Here is an 18,476-nt window from a genome sequence, read left to right as displayed (position 1 = left end):
ACTCGTCTGTGTGATTGTGATCACAGCAGTTCAGGGCACCCTTCAGGTCTAGCATCCTGCCCTAGGTTAGACTCTGAGCCTTGAAGATATCTGAGGTTTTTGTTTTTTTTAAAGTTTTCCTAAGAAGGCACCAGGATACGGTGATGCGTGATGTCCTCAAGCCTCATGCACTGTGGTCATGCATGAAGGGGAACTGTATGCAAAGTACAAAGGACCTGACAAATGCAAGACTCACTGTATTTAAACCCTACTATGCTTGTCCACCCTGCTCAAGGCCCTGAGTTCTGTCCATAGTACCACAAAAATGAGACAGTAACAACCGTTGAGTGCTTATTATATCTCATTACTCTGTGGAATTTACGTCTATTAACCTATTTATAGCTTACACTAGATGTAATATTATGTCCAAGTCCTTCCTTCCTTCCTTCCTTCCTTCCTTCCTTCCTTCCTTCCTTCCTTCCTTCTCTGATTCCCTCCTTCCCTGCCTCCTTCCTTCCTTTTTTTTTTTTTCTTGTGTATGCACCTTGAATTCATAGTTTGGGTGCTGCCTCTTACTGGTGCTCTGACTCTTAAGCCACAGCTCCCCTTCTAGCTTTTTGCTGGTTAATCAGAGATAAAGAGTTTGCAGACTTTGCTGCCAGGGCTTGCTTTGAATCACAATTCTCAGATCTCAGACTCTTGAATAGCTGGAATTACAAGCGGGAGCCACTGGCTCATAGTTTTATTCGCAGTTTTCTGATGAGACCCAGTGACATTAACTTGATCCTATTCACATGATGCACTGTCCGAAACAGAATTGTGGGGCTGTGAATCCTGTGCTTGACTACCAGATTCATTCATTCATCCATGCTCTCGTCCATTTAAATAGTCAGCAGCTAATTTACTTTGTGAAGTTCTTATGCCTGTCATTAGATGCATGGAGCCCCTCTGTGAGATGTCAGTAGGAACAGTGGCAGTGGGTCTCATAAGTTATTACACAGGCAAGTGGGGGAGAGACAGAGGAGCTATTCTCATGCCCGAGGATCGCAGGTCCCAGAGTACATGGCTCTTTGTGGACATGGGTGATATTAGTTCTGGGTGGAGGAAAGGCCAGTGTAAAGGCCCTCAGGTAGGTATTGCTGATGGGCCAGGATGGTGAGGACTAGGCTACTGTGGTAGGGGAGGAAGAAAGAGGAAGGAAAGGATGGGATAGAGGGGAAAGGTCATCTGTAGTCAGCAGTAAGGAGTTTGGTCTTGAGCAGGGATGTGACACCTAGTGCTGGCTTTTTGCAAGGCCCTTCTGGTGTCCATCAGTGGCAGAACTCGGAGGCTGGCACTTGGTCAGCTCACCTGTCAGCTGAGACAGTGGGGGGGTCTTACAGGTAAAAGTAAGGACTACAGTGTTCATTCGCTAAATGGTCACAGGTATGAGAGTCAGGCGTCAGTCCTGGTCTAGCCTGAGCCAGTGGAGGGACTAGAATTACAAGTGCCAGATGTGGGAAAGGTGAGGCGCTGTGTTGAGGTTGTTTGTTGGATGTCTGAGGAAAGATGTCCCAGGCAGGTGGATACTGTAGCCTGGCCTCTTCAAGGTGGATAGAGAGAATCGTGGAGCTTGGGAAGCTCTTCAGAGGACTCCAGTGGAGACTGTAGAGAAAAAAGTGTCTGACTCTGAGCCCTCAGGGCTTCCTGTGAAGAATGGGACCCAGAAGAGGAGATTGCATCTAGACGGATGTACCGTACCTGTGGCCCCAAGCTACAGGGGAAGCATGTGTAGGGGCTGGGTATGATGGCACATGCCTGTCATCCAAGCCATGGGTGGAAGCACAAGCCGGAGGGTCATGGCCCAGGCTGGCCCCTGCATTAAGAGGTGACCACATCTGAAAAATAATCAATGCAAAGACGGGCTGGCAGAGTGACTCTAGTGGTAGATTACTTTCCTAAGCAGTGTGAGGCCTGGAGTGCACAAGCCAGTCCTGCCACAAAAAGTGTATGGACGGATGAATAAATGAACAAACTAGCAAACAAAATGGCCAGAACCATGGTTCAGATGTTCTGGGCTCAATGGAAGGAAGGAAGGAAGGAAGGAAGGAAGGAAGGAAGGAAGGAAGGAAGGAAGGACTAAAAACAAAACACCCCAAAGTATAAAACTTATTTTTTTCTTTCCCAGGGACAGAACTTGGCCAGCTGAAGTGTCTTTCTAGAACACCTGTCTGGTGGTAGGGTACAGAGGTCCCTGGACTGAGAGAGAATTGTTTTATTGAGGCTTCTTATAAATAGCTTATCTAAGGAATACATTCCATATCCCTACCCCATTCAATGTCGCTATGAATGAACAGTCCAGTAAAGTTTCCCAGATCTTAAGTGCTGACTGGGCCAGATGAAATCCAAAAATTTGGAACAATCAGTTTAGAGTTTTCTAATTCTCCTTTCTCCCTCATTTGAGCTGTTTCTCGGTGTGTTTCCACATTAGATCAAAAAAATCGGCTGGTCAGATGTCGGAGGTTGGACTGGCCAAGGAGGGTCCATTCTCGGGACAAAACGGTAATTTCAAAAATCTTCTAATTCTTTGACCTAACTTATGGAAGGACAAAGGGCTATATTCTAGAAGAGAGTAGCCAAGTGTAGATGCCTTCTGTAATCCAGAGGAATTCCTAAAGGAAGAGGTGAATGGACACAGACCTATCGTCACCCCAGAACCCCAGCCAAGTTTTAGGACATTAAGGATAATTCCTAGAGCTTGTTTTGCAAAGAGAAGACCCTTTTCTCCAATAATTCCTCAGTGTATTTGAAAGCAAAACAGTGTGCATAAAGCCTCTGTCTTGTTTTGGTCTGAAGATGAGTGGTGCTTTCTGGACCCTAGTTACCGTGTTGCTCACAGAAGCACACGGACGGAGCTTGAAGTTGGTGAGAGCGCCAGCAGCTAGCGTACACGTATTGGGTGTGTCTCTCGAGTAGTTAGGGGGGAAATGACTTGACAACCTTGGACGCATTCTGAAGCCAAGCAGGGTGTTGCACATCTATAAACTCAGCACTCCAGATGTGGGGGCAGGATGGTCTGAGGTCTTGGGCAGTCTGTCCCGTATAGCAAGAGGCTGTCTCAAAACCAACCCTTCTTAAAGACAAAATTTTGCTGTTAGAAATGTCCTCTTGTTTGATCCGATTAGCTATATGCTTGAGCATTTTTCCCCTGTAACTACTTACTAATCTTACCAGGAGCGGAAGTACCATTTTCTCCTGTTTGGGCAAACGAAAGGTGAGGGGTGGCTGTTGGATGGACTTTTGAGAAAGGACACAAGCACATCCCATTCACTTCCGGTAGTGCTGGTTGACCTAGTCATTTGAAACAGGCGACAGCAATGGACAGAGCTAGCCAATTTGGGTTTTCAATGAAGTTAATTTGAATAATGCAAATGAGCTGGAATACTTATAACTACTACTTACTTTTGAAAAATGCTCTCTGCTCACCACGAAGGCACTGCCCACCGCTCCTACATGCCACTGAGTTTGTCCATGGACAGGAGGTGGAAGAGGAGGCCTGGGGGCAGAGGGGGTCTCCTAAGGGGTTTGCTTAGGAGGTGGGGTGATGGTTCCTGGAACTTGAAAAGCTAGTCCCTGTCTGACTTGGTTTCTTGGTCTGTCTTGTTTCCAGTATCCTGCCCGGAAAGTATTTGGAACAGATCGCCGAACAGATGAAGAACCACAATATCAACGCCCTCCTGGTCATTGGGGGGTTTGAGGTACATTGTCGATTCTCTATTTAATGTGTTTATTTAGTCTTGAGCCACAAGTGGCAACCCGTGCTAGCTTCACACGAGCCCAGTAGCTGTTGGCTACTCTTCAGGAGCTGGGATTTTAGATTTTCCAGTCCCAAGGCCCTGGCTCATTGTAATGCAGAACAGCACAGGGTGGCAAGAGATGGCGAAAACTGACCCAGTTCTGATTAAGTAAATGACTAGGGAAGCAACCACTGGAGTCCTTAGGTGAGACTCAACTCTTGACAGCCCTGATTCGTTTCTACACCCCAGAAATAATTCCATCTCTTGGGTTCTTGAAATTAGGTACTTAGATTTTCTTTTTACATGTAAAACAAAATCAGATGTTGGACTGTCGTTCTTCATTATGCCCTCCTTAGTATTTTATATCTAATAATAAACATCTTACATTTCATAAATACCAGTCCTATGAATACCTCTCATCGTTCTGAAAGCTGTAAGGACCTCCAGTAGCTAGCTTCTGGCCCTGAAAAGAACACAAGTCTTCCTTCTTCTAAATGATCATGTCCCATACTGTTTTCTCCTGTCTTAAGGAACTGCTTCTCCTTGTCTGTGGTCTTAATGCATCTCTGTGTTGATTTTTTTAGTGGTCCCCGGTTCCCACTGTTTACCCCGTGCGCTGTGGTACAAGTGGCACCCTGAGGCCCTCCTGTGCACCCTCACTCCCAGCGACACCTCTCCGTGCCCCTCCTGCCCCCTCCCCGGCCCACAATCACACACACTTATCTGACAGGCCTACCTGGGACTCCTAGAGCTGGCAGCTGCCCGGGAGCACTACGAGGAGTTCTGTGTCCCTATGGTCATGGTTCCTGCTACTGTCTCCAACAATGTGCCGGGTTCTGATTTCAGCATCGGGGCAGACACGGCCCTGAACACTATCACAGACGTAAGTGCGCGTGCGCCAGCAAAGCAAGCGCGACCCATGCTAACCTGACGCCCGGCCCCTTTTATCTACCAGTGTGCTAGAAAGAGGTCTCTGCCAGCCGCTCACAAATATGTACATGGCATCCTTATATTCGTTCTCTCTTTTATTGTTCTTCTTGTTGTTGTTTCTCATTCCCCCCACCTAAGAAAAGTATATTAAAAAGACCTCCAGTCTCAGGAGACCCTTCATTTAGTTCCCCCCTCCCCAAAATTTTTCCCCATCTCTTTCCTGTGATGTGTCACACTGCCAAGACCCGAGAAGTGGCAGTGGCTTCCATAGCTCCAGCAGAATGACATCATGCGTTTGTTTGTTTGTTTAGTCAGCCTTTGGCTGCATCTATTTATTGCAGTCTTAGCCTGGGTCCAAGTTTCTCCGCTTAATGTTTTAGGGTAGAATTTAAAGTCAGTATTTTGTAGTTTCACTTGTTAATCCAAACCCACTGTGCACATTAACTATAGTTTTGGCAATGGCCACTAATATTATTTCTCCCTTTGTATTTGGTGATACTGATTACATCTAAAAATATTGAAGATTGTGGGTTTGTGTGTGTGTGTAGGCACCAGTACTTGGGCTTAAATCTAGGGCCTCTCTCTTGGCTTGGCAGTTTGGTTTTTTTTTTTGCTCATGGCTGATACTTTACTACTTTGTTAACTGGAGATAAGAGACTCACAGATTTATCAACCCAGGCTGGCTCTGAACCTCAATCCTCAGATCTCAGCCTCCTGAGTAGCTAGGATTATAGGTATGACCTGCTAGCACCTGGCAGGTTTCCGTTCTGTGTTGGCGTTTGCCAAAAGGCAATAACATAACATAGACATGTATTAACATTTTATTTATAGATTACACTTGCTAATTTCTATGAGAGTTTGGACACCGGTATCTAAGACTGCATTCCACTGTTACTTCAAAAATGTTCAAGTCATTTTCCCCTGGACACCTAGTACTTGCATTTTCTCTAAGATTTTTGTTTCCCCTGAACTGTTGGCACCTCAAGTTTCTTTCTCGCACTGGTAAATAAAAGCCCAAACGCTTTCTCACAGTAAAACACAAATGGTAAGTAAAGCTTCGCACTGACTCACGGCTTTTCCAGGCTGCTCACGCTTCCTCCACTTTCTCTAGCAAAACCACACGCTGTTCGCTGTCGCTCTCACGCACATCTTCCTCTTGCATGGAGACTGCTGTTGCTGCCTTGGCTGCCCCTGGGGTCACTTGATGGGTTTTCGTTTTGTGGACTTAAACCTCAGAGCCTACTTCAAGATAGTTTACAATGTTTGTTTTCCTCCTCTTATCTGCCTCAGCAATCAGAGCTTGTGTTTGATTCACTGTCAGTAATTAGAACACACGTTTAGGGAAAGAAAGGTGGGTGGGAAAGGCCTGGAACTCATTTCCAGTTCGTGGAAGCTTTTGCAGGAGCTAGCCAAAGGGTGGTGCTTACTGGTGGATAATTTCCATGGTCATAGAGGAAAGAGTCTTCTGCGTTACAATTCCAAGCTCATCTGCTATAAAGGATGATTGTCTTTCAAGTTTTAAGTTCATAAATACCTGCATACGTATGTAATGTGTGCACATATATCATATAGAGTATATATGATATATAAATTAAATATATGTAAGTATATGTGCATATACACATTGATGCCCACACGTCTATACATATGTATGTGTGTATATATACAGGTATATAGTTACATGTGTATATAAATATAAATATATATATATATATATATATATGTGTGTGTATTGTGTGTGTAGTTGAAGATTTGAAGACCAAAATAGGAGAGGACCCAAGCTGTCAATCCCCTCTCCCCTTTAACTTCTCTTCCCAGGATCTTGTGAGTTCTCTTAAATCTGGTCTGTTACTCATTTGAGTTTCAAAGGGTGGTTGTGCAGTGGTGGTGTGGAGCAGGCGGCCTGCCGCTCCCACAGGCGGTGGGCACACTGGCACGGGGTGCGTGCAGGTGTGCACGTGCCCTCCCCTCCATACCGTGCTCCCGAGGCTCTCTGAGAAGTGGGTCTCCTTTGCCTCTGCCTGTCTCAAGGTGGGTAAGGAAGCTCAGCCCCACGGCCTAGCCTCAGTGAATGCTGCGATTTCTAACTGCGTGTGCATCCTGAACATAACAGGACCAAATGATGACCAAGGTATCCGTTGTGTCCACGGTTCTCTTTTATCTCAAGCGACGCATGCGAAGTGATGTCTCTTTAGTAGTTTGAGCTTGTGTCTGAACAAAGCTGGCATGGACTGGAGGAGATGAGGCATGAGGCAACTCTGCAGGCCAGGCTGGACCGCCTGTGTTGTCCTGGAGGTCACCAAAGCCTTCTGGGTGACTCTGGCAGGGTGGTGGTATCGGTCGCTTAGAGGAGCCGGTCACCCGCGCCCTGCCTGCTCTCATGGCCAGATGCTCTGGGTGTGGTGATGGGCAGCTCCCTGCATGGTCCTGGGTAGAATCTGTTACATTTACAGCCCCTGGGCTTCTTGCAGTACCCAGTGGCTTCTTTGGTGCTTCTTAACGGGGAGGCAATTGTACGATTAAGGCACATTGACAATGTTGAGGGACATTTTTTGGGGTGCTCCTGGCATTACGTAGGATGCAGATCCACGGGCTGCCACATACCAGGACTGTTTCCACCATGAGGAATTCCTCTGGCTCAGAATATCAACACTGTTGAGGTTGAGAAACCTTGAACTAGTCTCATCAGTCATCAGCATTTGCCTGTTTATTCATCGTCTGCACTACCCATTTTGTTCTTGCCAGTAGAAGGGCTTCTCTGGCAGGTGCACCCCCAAAGTTGGCCCCAATAGAGGTACAATATAGAGGAAGTGAGTCAGAGGAAAACCTATACCGTTTCTCTGAGCTGATGTTTATTAGTAAAGTCTCGTGATGTACCTGTAGGACTTTGGCTTCTTTTGGCAACAGTACTTGGTTCTAGCCAAAACCATAACCAAGGCACGCTGAGTAGGGTGAGCTGCCAGTGAAATCCACATTCACCAGAATGACCCGAGCTCTGAATTAGCTGCCATTATCCTTCTAATAGCCTGTGCCATTGCTTTTCTCAGTGTGGACAGCAACAAGTGTCCAGGTAACTTGGTGGTGCATGCATTCGATGTCCACCAGAGGAGCCAAGAGCAGGTCAAGTGATTTGCCCCCTGCAGGACGATGAGTCAGGATGTGTGGAGTCTTTATCATTGTCTTCCCCCTTTCCTGGGCAGTGCTCATCAGCCAGACTTTCCTTCCCATTTGCTTAGAAATGGAAGGAAACAAAAGAGAAACATCCAAAAGGTAGATGGTTCTTGCAGCAAAGCAACTTTCACGAGAGATGTCAGAGTAGAGTTAGGGCACTAACCATCCCTCCCGACTTCCACCTGCCCTCCTCCACACCCCCCCCCTCCATGCTCCATCTGGCACAGGCAGCACCCTCTGGTCCCCACGGCTCATCTCCCGTGCCCCCAAACTCCCAGCAGGAGCTTCACCAAAGACAGCCGATTCCCAGAGGGGTATCTGTCACAATGCTGAGCTCAGCCTTTCCCCTGAGAGTAGCCAGTGCTGAGATTCATTCCAGTATAGATTCATTCCCCAGCCTGGGATTTGGCCTTTGGAAGAAAGATCTTCAAGAAAAGCCACAATCTGAGTTCATAAGGCAGAACCGGATGATCCCAGCCAAGGGGCCGGGTGCCAAGCTCACGTGGAGTCAGGGAGCTGGCTGCAGTGCGTGTGGGGGGAATACCCCATGACAGTGCACCTTACCATCACCCAGTGCTGACTGTCCTATCTGACCTGACTAACCCCACCCCCGCACCCATGGACTAACTCCCACAAGTCCACAATCTGCTGTCCCCACCTGTGCGACTCCTGCCCACCGGGCTGCGCTAATGTTTCCATTGAGAGAAGCTGATGCATAGGTCATTGGGCCACCACGCTCTGTGGTTACCTGCGTGGATTCAGGAATGGTGGATGAGTGGACCTGTGTAGCCTATCACTAACCCGGCTAACACCCGAGGCGGTTCAAAACCTCTCACCTCTTTTGGGCGGCGGAGCCAAGTCATGTTCATTGGAGCCCCAAAGCCATCGGCCTGGTTCTTGGCGATCTTTCGCATGAGCATTGCCGTGTGCCCGGAGAGGGCAGCGGGTTCTCTTTCTGGGGACCTGAGAGACATGGAAGCCACGGGGCCTCGGGACGAGTGGGCCTGCGGGTAACGTATTTGCATGCCTCCTTCCATATCTGTCCTGGGCAGGCAGCCCTGCCCAGTACTGGTGATGCCAGTCATGGGATGCCGTCTTTACGGCCGTGTGCTCTCCCCTCCTGCAGAACGTACAGGTCTGGCAGGGCACTTAAACTTCCCAACCGAATTGGCTATGCCCACCCCCCTCTGAGATGCCAAGAAATGAGCACCTGTTCCTCCTAATGACTAACGCATTGATACCGCCTCTGTCCCTTCTGCCTGACGCCTGTTTCGCAGCCTGCTTCGCACCCACTGCTTGTGGCTTCCTCCTGAGGGACCAGGATGAGGGGGACAAGGGCACGGGGGCTTCCCCTTATGCATTAGGCTGGCACATGAGACACCTGCCCACTGGAGGAGACTCAGTTCCCCCCTGTCCGACCCCCCCACCCTTCATAGCCACAGCCCACACAGGCCCAGTGATGGGCAGGTGGTATGCCTGTAACCCCCTCACTGCCGTGGCCCTGCTGACACTTGAGGCAGCCACAAGGAGGTTTGCATCCCGGTCTGCATCCTGCCTGCCTCTATTAGCAACAATGTCCCAGGCATAGAGCTAAGTATTGGTTGTCATACTTCCACCAATGTGATTGCTGAGGTAAGAGAAATGTGTCTTACGCTTGCTTGGTTTTGTTTTCCGATCTGCTGGTTCTACCCCCAATAGCTGCCTGCTGGCATGACAGACTCTCTCCTGGCCTCTGGATCCTGTACCTGGCCAATGCCAAGTAGAACTCAAAATGGGCAATCCACTCAGTCTTTGAGATCCAGTGAGCCAAATCCCCTCCCCCCGCCCCTTTTCTTATTTCCTGTTAGCTTAACTTTGTCCCATGCTTGGGAAAACAGGATAATGTGTCCTAGTTTTCTCCTGGGAGAGCCTGTCCTTACTGACTGAAAATAAAGTCTTATATACAGACGTCTGCCTACTATTTCCACACCACTGGGGCAAGGTGAGCTGTGGGCGTGACCTCTGTCAGACCTGCTGCAGCAGTCCCAGGTAGAATAGCCAAAGGTAGGAAGTTAGGTTGAGGAGCCAGTCTTGGGCATTACCAGGATGCCTGGTGAGTATGGACACCTCCAAGAGCAGTGCCCATCTGTTCCATGTGAAGAGCCTGGGGCCTGTGCTTAGAAGCGCATCCTTCCTGAGGGACGAGAGACAAGGACAAGGACGGAGGCAAGGAAGACTCAGGAACTTGAGCCAAGCTCCTCAGGCTCAGGCCCTGCACCCTGAGCCAAGGTCAGGCCGTGGCAGGCTGAGAACCCCACATCCTCTGGATAGAGGCTGTGCAGCAGGTCTTGGGCCAAGTCATCAATATAGGAAAGGTGGCAGAAGCTCCAGGGCCACAGGGCCCACACCCCGTCCAGAGAAAATTAGACAGTGGTGGAGTAGATGGGGTGATGTCTCACTACACCCAGCGCCCCCTAGAGGGGCAGCCACTGGTCTCTTTAGTCCTTCATGTGTGGGGTGCCACCAGTGTTTGCGATGGAAACTCATACCTGATGGAGCTTTCTTGTTTCATGCTGGCACAGAGCCTCAGAAAGTAAGCAGGTTCTTTCTTTTGAGTTGAATTTCTAAGGCAGGAAAAAGAGAACAGAGGGTCTCCAATTAGGCCCAGCATCTTACCTCTCCATTAGATTCTCAGCACATGACACATAACCAGATGCACAGGTGCCCCCGGTGATCTTGCAGTTCATGTGTTAAATGAGACCCACTGAGGAGCCTGAGCAACAGTCCCCGGCCCCCTGCAGGCTGGCCCTCTCTTCTGTCACTTCCTAGATGCACCTGCTTGCTTGAATGTCCCATAGGACAGCCTCACTGTCCCTGACCAGGGCAAAGCTTCCCTCGGGTTTCCCTGGAAGCCCCTGTTAAGCAACTGCCTGCCTACTGCCCCAGGTCCTGCTCCATCTGGTCACCTGAATTCTGCAGTCGTTGATGGAAAAATCAGGAAAATCCCACCCTCCTGAACTGTTCAGGTTCATTGGTATTGTTCATTCATATCAGTTATGGGGCTTGAACTCAGGACCTGGGTGTGTCTCTGAGTTTTTCTACTCAAGACCAGTGCCCTACCTCTTTGAGCCACAGCTCCACTTCCAATTTTCTGTTGGTTCACTGGAGAGAAGAGTCTCTCAAAGTTTGCTGCCCACACTGGCATCGAATCTCGATCCTCATCTCTCAGCCTCCTACGTAACTAGGATTATTAGAGATGTGAGCCACCCAGTGCCCAGCTTTTTTGTTTCTCTTAATACCATTTTACTGATTCCATGTTTGAGTTTAGTTTTGACCAGGCGAAGTGGTTCCTTCAGTGTGAGTCTTCCAAGAATCTTCGGGGATGATCGGCCCGCAAAAGGGCACCACCGCCCAATGAGCAGGGAGAGCAGGTGGCTTTGGGCACCAGGCCCAGCTCACCGCTCCTCTTCTCTCCATACTGCACAGGAGTCAATGTCCCCGCAGGATTCTTCCTCCCGCTCAGCAGTCAGGGAGGCCCTGTGTGCATCCACACTGCCGATCCTTCCCTCCTCATTACTTAGGTTAATAACAGCCCAGAACGTGGCTAGTACAGCCTGCTAATTTTAGAAGAAACTAATTGAAGCCTTTCAGATACGATCTAGGTAATGAGGAAGGCCGTGTGCCAGCTTCAGGCAAAGACAGATGGTTTCCAGCCCAGCCGACATTGTTTCTGTAACCCACAGCACACAGAAAATCTAGGCCTTTGCTCAGTTGTCAGGTTTAGTCAGTAGGGGTTTATTTTTATTTTATTTTATTTTTTCCTCCACTACTGGAGATTGAACTAGTTCAATCTAGGCAAGTGCTCTGCAACTCGAGCTATGTACAACCCAGTCCTTTTTGATTTTAGTTACTGTGTTTTTTTCCAGCCAGGGTCTGATGATTTTTGCCTTGGCTGGCCATAGACTGCAATCCTCCTACCTCTGCCATTTCAAGTAGCTGCGATTACAGGCATATGCCACCCGGCATGTGTATAGTTTCCTTCATATTTTTACTGAAGCTTGTCTAGATCAGTATTTACCAATTGGCTTTACCATTGAGCTGCTTTTCCAGCAGTGATTTCATCTCTGACGACTTGCTGGTATTCTTTGAATCTGTGATAATAATTCTCTTTGGAGTGGTGTGTAGGGTTTGCACTTCTGGGAACTTGGTATATATATATGCCCCACCCCCAGCACAGCCAAATCTGCTCTCCAGTCTCCTAGACAGGCTAGGGGCAAGACCTTACATCCTCAAACGTGCAATAGAGATAACCACTATGAATACAGTGCCAGAACTCTTCTTTGCAGCTTTTAGAGGGCAGAGCTGCCCACTCTTGAATTAATAACCTAATCGATCTTGAAGCTGCCTACTCAAGAAATAATGAATGTTGACTAGATAACCTAATTATTTTGGGTAGATTAGCTCCTACCAAAATCTACCCAGATTAGAATCACATTGGAATGATTTTAATAGAACCTGTCTTTGTTAATCAAAGTGATTTTTTTAAATCCCCAAAGGATTATTGAAATAAGCGTATAGAATGAAATTATAGCACAAATTTCGAAGTACAAACCAGTTCTTAGGGAAACATGTTTTAATGTTCCCTGTCCACACTTAATAGCTAGCAGGTTTTAGAAGTAGACAAATTTAGCATAATAATTAAACATCAAACTATGTTCAGACCATGCTGATATTATAAGAAAATATATACTTTGTCATTAATATGATGGTAGTATTCATGATGAGATGACTAAGAATTAAAGTAATGTTATAATCTTGCTGTATTTTTTGGTACTTTGGCCTTGAAGTAACATACAGTTCTCTCATGATAAGCCTGTATTTTATTATAATAGGTCTATAAGATATCAATATTTATTATTTTTTATATACAGTGTGTTAAATTTGTAGTAGCATGAAAAAATAGAACTGGGCCCCTTGCATATTCTCTTTTAGTATGCATAAAGGCTGTTTTCTAGAGAAATAATATTAATTCTGGACATCAGTTTTGAATTTTTTTAACTTTTTTTAAAGAATTCACAATATTGGAAAACATGGACCAATTAGAAAGTGTCATCCAATGGCACTTACAGATTTCTATCCTTAATTGAAGCAAACATCTCATGCACATGACACTGTATTAATTGCTTTTATAATATATCTTGTCTGCTTATTTGTTTTTTTTTTTAGCTTAGGATGTTTCACTTAGCAGTTTCACAATTGCTCTGTCAAGTCCAAGAGATTAAAAAAAAATTATCCAAAGTACACAGCGAAAATGTCCAGTTGTTAACTTTGGGGCACAGTTTCGTGGCATGTCTTCTAAGGATCCATGACTTTCGGTCTTAAGCCTAGGCCTGCATCTGCCTCTATATTGTGACTGCACTCAGCACCACCAAGACTAGGTGGTCCTGTGGACCAGCTGCTCGGGCAGGGCGGTCAGCGGCAGGTACTGAGTGCCTCCAGTGTGGGAGGTACAGCTGGCTGCTGAGCAGCCCAGGGCTTCCCACCCCAGAGGGATTTGCATCCAGGACAGGACCTACCCAAAACCACTACACAGTCATTGTCCAGTGTATATGTGCTGGGATGAAGAAAGGATGTACAGAGCCAGGACCCCTCTTGGAAGTTGCCCTAGCCAGCAGGTGGTTTTCCTGAGGAAATGACCTTTAATGGAGTCACAGCTGAGCAGGCAGGAAGGATCCTGTGTGTTTCCCTGTGGCCCTAACAAGGGAACACAAACTCGGTGACTTATTCTCCACCAACCCTGAAAGGGCAGAAGTTGGGGAGCTAAGATCCAGAGGAGAGGCATTTGTTGTCCTAGAGCTGGATTTCTTGCAGGCTCCCTGGCCTCTCTTCCATCCTGCGGGCTGGCACACAGCATCTTGCTCTTGAGCCTAGTCACCTGCCTGATGCCTTGCCTTCCCGTGATGGCATTCAGGTCCTACATGGACAATCTAGGATACCCCTCTCCTACCTACGATCATTAAATGTATCGCCACATAAAAGAATTCACAGGTTGTGGATTAGCTGTCCTGCAGCCCTCCAAGGATTCCATGTCCAGGCTTTGTGGGTACTCAAAGTAGCTAGTGGAAGATTTTGAGCCTAGGCAGGCACTTCCCCCCACCCCATATCAGGGTTTGAACTGATGATCTCATACTTGATAGGCAGAGCCCCACCTGCTCTTGATCATTATTGATTGAGACTTGTCTCCGCCTGCGGCATGTATCTCCTTGGGTGCCATTTGCCTGTGTTCAGCTTCCCATTGTAGCTAGGACAGCAGGATTGCTCAAACGTGCGCAGCTTGCCGTTGTGGAGAGAGTGAAGGATCCCTTAACTTTTCTGTGCATGCTGGCTTTGAACTTTGATCCTCTTGTTCTCAGCCTTCCTTCCATGTAGCCAGAATTATAAGCATGAGCCACTGGTGCCCAGCCAGCTTTGCTTTCTTACTAACCGATCTGTTCTGTGTGGATTGAGTAGATGCTAAGAGCTGAGCTCGAGGCCTCTGCAGAGTCCTGAGGAGACGAACGGGGCCCAGGGTGGACCCATGAGTGGTAAGGTGGTAGGTAGATTTCTCTGTTGGCTTGCCTACCTCAGTCCAGGCCCTCATGGAGGACAGACAGGACATTGATGAGGTGTGGTACCTGCGGGTCAGCCAGGTTCGTCCTGATGCGTTCGTTGAAGAAGCTCCTGTTGGTCTGATAGAGGTACCCCGCTCAGGATGAAAACATCCGTGGATAAATTGAAGATGAGTAAACTCTTGGTGGCATCAGAAAATCAGAAAGCTCTTTATAAGAAGAGTCAACATTGCCCTAGGATCTAAGTTTGCACTGGCCCAATGTTATTCCCTGGGGGCTGTGCCTAAGTTTCAGTGAGGACAGGGGACTGTGGGCTGCCCTGAGTGACCGCCCACCTTTATGATCACCATTGGGGTGCCTAGGAGAAGGGCAGTGGGCCCCATGGTGGGTAATTGTAGCAGTCATGGGGCCATTCCAATTCTCAGCAGCGTCCTGGCAGGCCTGCCCACTGCTCTCTGCTCATGCTCTGTGCGCTCAGGCTTGGTGACAGGACTCGCTGCAGCCTGTGGAGGGGGGGTGGGGGTGGAGGGGTTGAGTGGGGGAGGGGAGGGGAGGCTCTGGGCCAGTGCCTGGCCAGCACAGGCCAGATTCCAGGGCCTGGTTGGAATGCTTATCTCCTTATCTGTGAGCAGACATGTGACCGGATCAAACAGTCGGCCAGCGGGACCAAGCGCCGTGTGTTCATCATCGAGACCATGGGGGGCTTCTGTGGCTACCTGGCCAACATGGGGGGCCTGGCAGCCGGAGCTGACGCCGCCTACATCTACGAGGAACCCTTCGACATCCGAGACCTGCAGGTGTGTCACGGGGTTGGTCCCTGCTCGCCTTGGACTCTGTTCAACCTGGCCAAATGAGTAATGGTATTTTATGTCAGCCTGGTATTATTAAACCCTGCAAGTTGAAGCCAGGTGCTGGTGGCTTACCTGTAGTCCTAGCAACTCAGGGGTCTGAGGTCTGAGGAATGCACTTTGAAGCCAAGCCCAGGCTGGAAGGTCTGTGAGACTCTTAACTTCAGTTAACTACAAACCAGAAGTGGTACTGTGGCTCAAAGTGGTAGAACATTAGCCTTGAGCAAAAGAGGCTCAGGGACAGCACCCAGGGGCTGAGTTTGAAGCCTCAGGAGCGGCACAATGCAAGTTGAGTGCTCTTTAGGCAGCACCTTATTCAACTCGAGTGCCTGAGTATCAGGAGCTCTTTGGTGGGTGACTGAGTGGCTAGGTGTGTGAAAACAGCTTGCACATAAATGATCGCCTCTATTCAATAGATCAGAAGGCGTCTGATGGTGGTACTTACTTGGTGGGATCTGATACTTTAAGGATCCATCTTCTGTCAGGTCTTTTCAAATAGGACTGACCGCTGTCTGAGACCTCTGCTGTTTTGTGGATCGGAGGGTGGGCAGTTTTGTCAGGGCTGAGGGAATGTTGTTTCCCAGGCCTGTAGCCTCCTCACAAGAAGCCCTCTGTTGTCCACTGTGAGAGACTGAATTGTGTTAGGCAAAGCTTTAAAGTGCCCACTGGGGTGGCTAGGATGGAGACCATGGATGGCTAACTCTGTCTGAGATTGTATAGAAAGTCAGGAAGCAGATATATCTGAGAGCTTTAAGAAAATATGTTACAAAATAGACAATGTACAAGATTTGGACAAACATGGAATAACAGAAACATCCAATTTATTCTAGGAAGTTTTTTTGGGGGGGAAGTTGAGTTCCATTGGCAAACGTATAATAATAGTCCCATGTATTACAACAGTTTCCTATTGTTATATTTGCATTTAGCGTCATCTGATAGTGTGTCTTGTCCTCTCGGAGTAAGGTATACAAGTGGCTGGCTTTCCCTAGTGCTCGCAGCCTCACAGTTTGTGGCACACAGTAGGTACGGCACGTAGTAGGTCCTTAAGAGTTTATGTTTCATCAGTTAACAAGACATTTCTTTTTCTAGTCCAACGTGGAGCACCTGACAGAGAAAATGAAGACCACTATCCAGAGGGGTCTTGTGCTCAGGTACAGGAAATACTTCCAGTATTCCATTTTAAACCTAGCTTCTTGACCTAATCTATCTTTCTATCCAGAAGGAGCCAGCAACGTTCCTTTGTTACTGGCTTTTAGTCTGGATACTGAGGAATCATAGGACAGAAACTGAATTGTTAAAAACACACCTGCATTTAAATAAAAGGTGATTAAAAAATATATGTATACACACATACACACATACACATATATTATTGCTTTGTAGTCTGTTTTTACCCCCAGGATGTCTACATTTTTGTTCCATTTTTGCTTTTGGTGCTGGTACTTGAGGCTTGAACTCAGGCCCAAATGGCTTTTTCACTCAATACTGGCGCTTGGCCTTTGACTTTTTGGTGGTTAGTTGGAGATAAGAGTCTTGTGGACATTCTTGCCCTGGCTGGCTTCAAACCTCAGTCCTCAGACTTCAGCCTCCTGAGTAACTAGGATTGTGAGCCTCTGGTGCCTGGCATACTACTTGTTTAATTATGCCCCTTCTTTATGGAGAGAGGAGAAAATCATGAATAGAGTCGTGTAGAAATTAAGGGCCCACCAGGCCAGCCAGAGGTGTGGCTGTGCACTCTGGGGCCCTCCACAGGCGGTTCGAGGTACAGCATGACCCCACATAGCTCCACGCCCATCACTTGGTGACTAACGCCAGCTGTGCTGAATTTGTTTCAGAAACGAAAGCTGCAATGTAAATTACACCACGGACTTCATCTACCAGCTGTACTCAGAAGAAGGCAAAGGAGTGTTTGACTGTAGGAAGAATGTGCTGGGTCACATGCAGCAGGTGGGGCCCATCTCCAGACCCCTCTTACCCGGCTGTACTTTGAGCCATCTTGGGAGGGGAAGAGCACCCATCTCTAGTTAATTAAGAACATCGGAGTTTTAGGACAAAAAGAAGCTTTTTGGATGCTAGCTTTTAGGACAAAAGAAGCTTTAGGATTCTTTCAGTTGTGTTGAGTGAATGGTGATTGTTCTGGAAAAAGCCTACCAACTTGCATTTAACTGGGAGACTGTTTCATTAGAAATGGCTACTCAAATGAAATACTCTGTTCAAGTACAGATGGAGCTTAAGATTTAATGTGGAGTCTCAGACCACTGGTACTTACACACAATGCGAATGGCTTGGAATTGCCTTTTGTGACTGTAAGTTCGTTCCAAATGATGCAGCTGCAGCTCAGGTATATAGTAGGACAAGCCAGTTAGTTACATACTCCCAGACCATGCATTGTGCTTCAGTGAGCTTTTAACAAGGGTCTGCCCATTTATTTTCGATTCACAAATGCCTTAAAGTTATATGATCGAATTAGTAGTCGGCATATGTACACTTTCACGGTTCAGCTTATCACATGCTTCTAGGAAATGGCGAAACATCCCATCTCAGAACAAGTTGCACAAACTTCGTTTGTTTATTAAACTTGCAAATCTCTCAACAATGAAGCCGACTTGTCCCACTCACAGAAATCTTCATCTTAGCAGAGATGAGGCCCTCCTCCCCCTTTTTTTTCCTTGGTCCTAACATTATAGAAGCTAGGAATGTACAAAACCAAATCATGTTTTCATCTCTTAAAAAAAATCTAAGGATCTTGTAAGATGGTGGATGTAAGGTCCACTCCTGCATGGTGAGCAGACTCCACCCTCTTCACAGCAAAGTCTCCACCCAATACCTGCATTACCTAGGCAACTGGGACACCTGGAAGAGGTCACATCTGCATCTGCTGAGGTCACATCTGAATTTGATGTGGCCACACCTTTTTCCACCCGTACCCTAGATAAGGCCTAGCCCAGGCCCAGATGCTCTCTCTGCTCTCTCTGCTCTCTCTGCTCTTTTCTAGCTCTCAGCTTTTTCCTTCTCTTCTCTTTCCCAGCTCCCTTCTCTTTTCTAGCTTTCTCTCTGCTCTTTTCTAGCTCTCTCTGCTCTTGTCTAGCTCTTTTCTCTCTCTTTCCACTCTCTTTCCCAGCTCTCTCATTCCCAGGCCTTTCCCAGCCGTGTGGAGTGCCAACCTTGCCTGGTCCCAGCAGGTC

At 47.6% G+C, this 18,476-nt stretch overlaps 1 protein-coding gene across 1 annotated transcript in view; it reads left to right on the top strand.

The window, feature by feature from the left end:
• Positions 1 to 18,476, top strand: part of Pfkp (phosphofructokinase, platelet) — a 62,212-nt gene that overhangs the window by 37,951 nt on the left and 5,785 nt on the right. The window contains exons 14-19 of the mRNA XM_069990576.1: positions 2,450 to 2,520; positions 3,629 to 3,716; positions 4,486 to 4,638; positions 15,076 to 15,240; positions 16,381 to 16,442; positions 17,127 to 17,238. Of these exons, the coding sequence (XP_069846677.1) occupies positions 2,450 to 2,520; positions 3,629 to 3,716; positions 4,486 to 4,638; positions 15,076 to 15,240; positions 16,381 to 16,442; positions 17,127 to 17,238 (651 nt within the window). The remainder of the gene's footprint in view (positions 1 to 2,449; positions 2,521 to 3,628; positions 3,717 to 4,485; positions 4,639 to 15,075; positions 15,241 to 16,380; positions 16,443 to 17,126; positions 17,239 to 18,476) is intronic.

Source organism: Dipodomys merriami, unplaced genomic scaffold, assembly GCF_024711535.1.
Source record: "Dipodomys merriami isolate MVZ:Mamm:240054 unplaced genomic scaffold, mDipMer1.0.p SCAF_4, whole genome shotgun sequence".
Taxonomy (NCBI): Eukaryota; Metazoa; Chordata; class Mammalia; order Rodentia; family Heteromyidae; genus Dipodomys; species Dipodomys merriami.
Note: the sequence above shows the minus strand (reverse complement) of the source record. Positions and strands in the feature narration are given on the sequence as shown.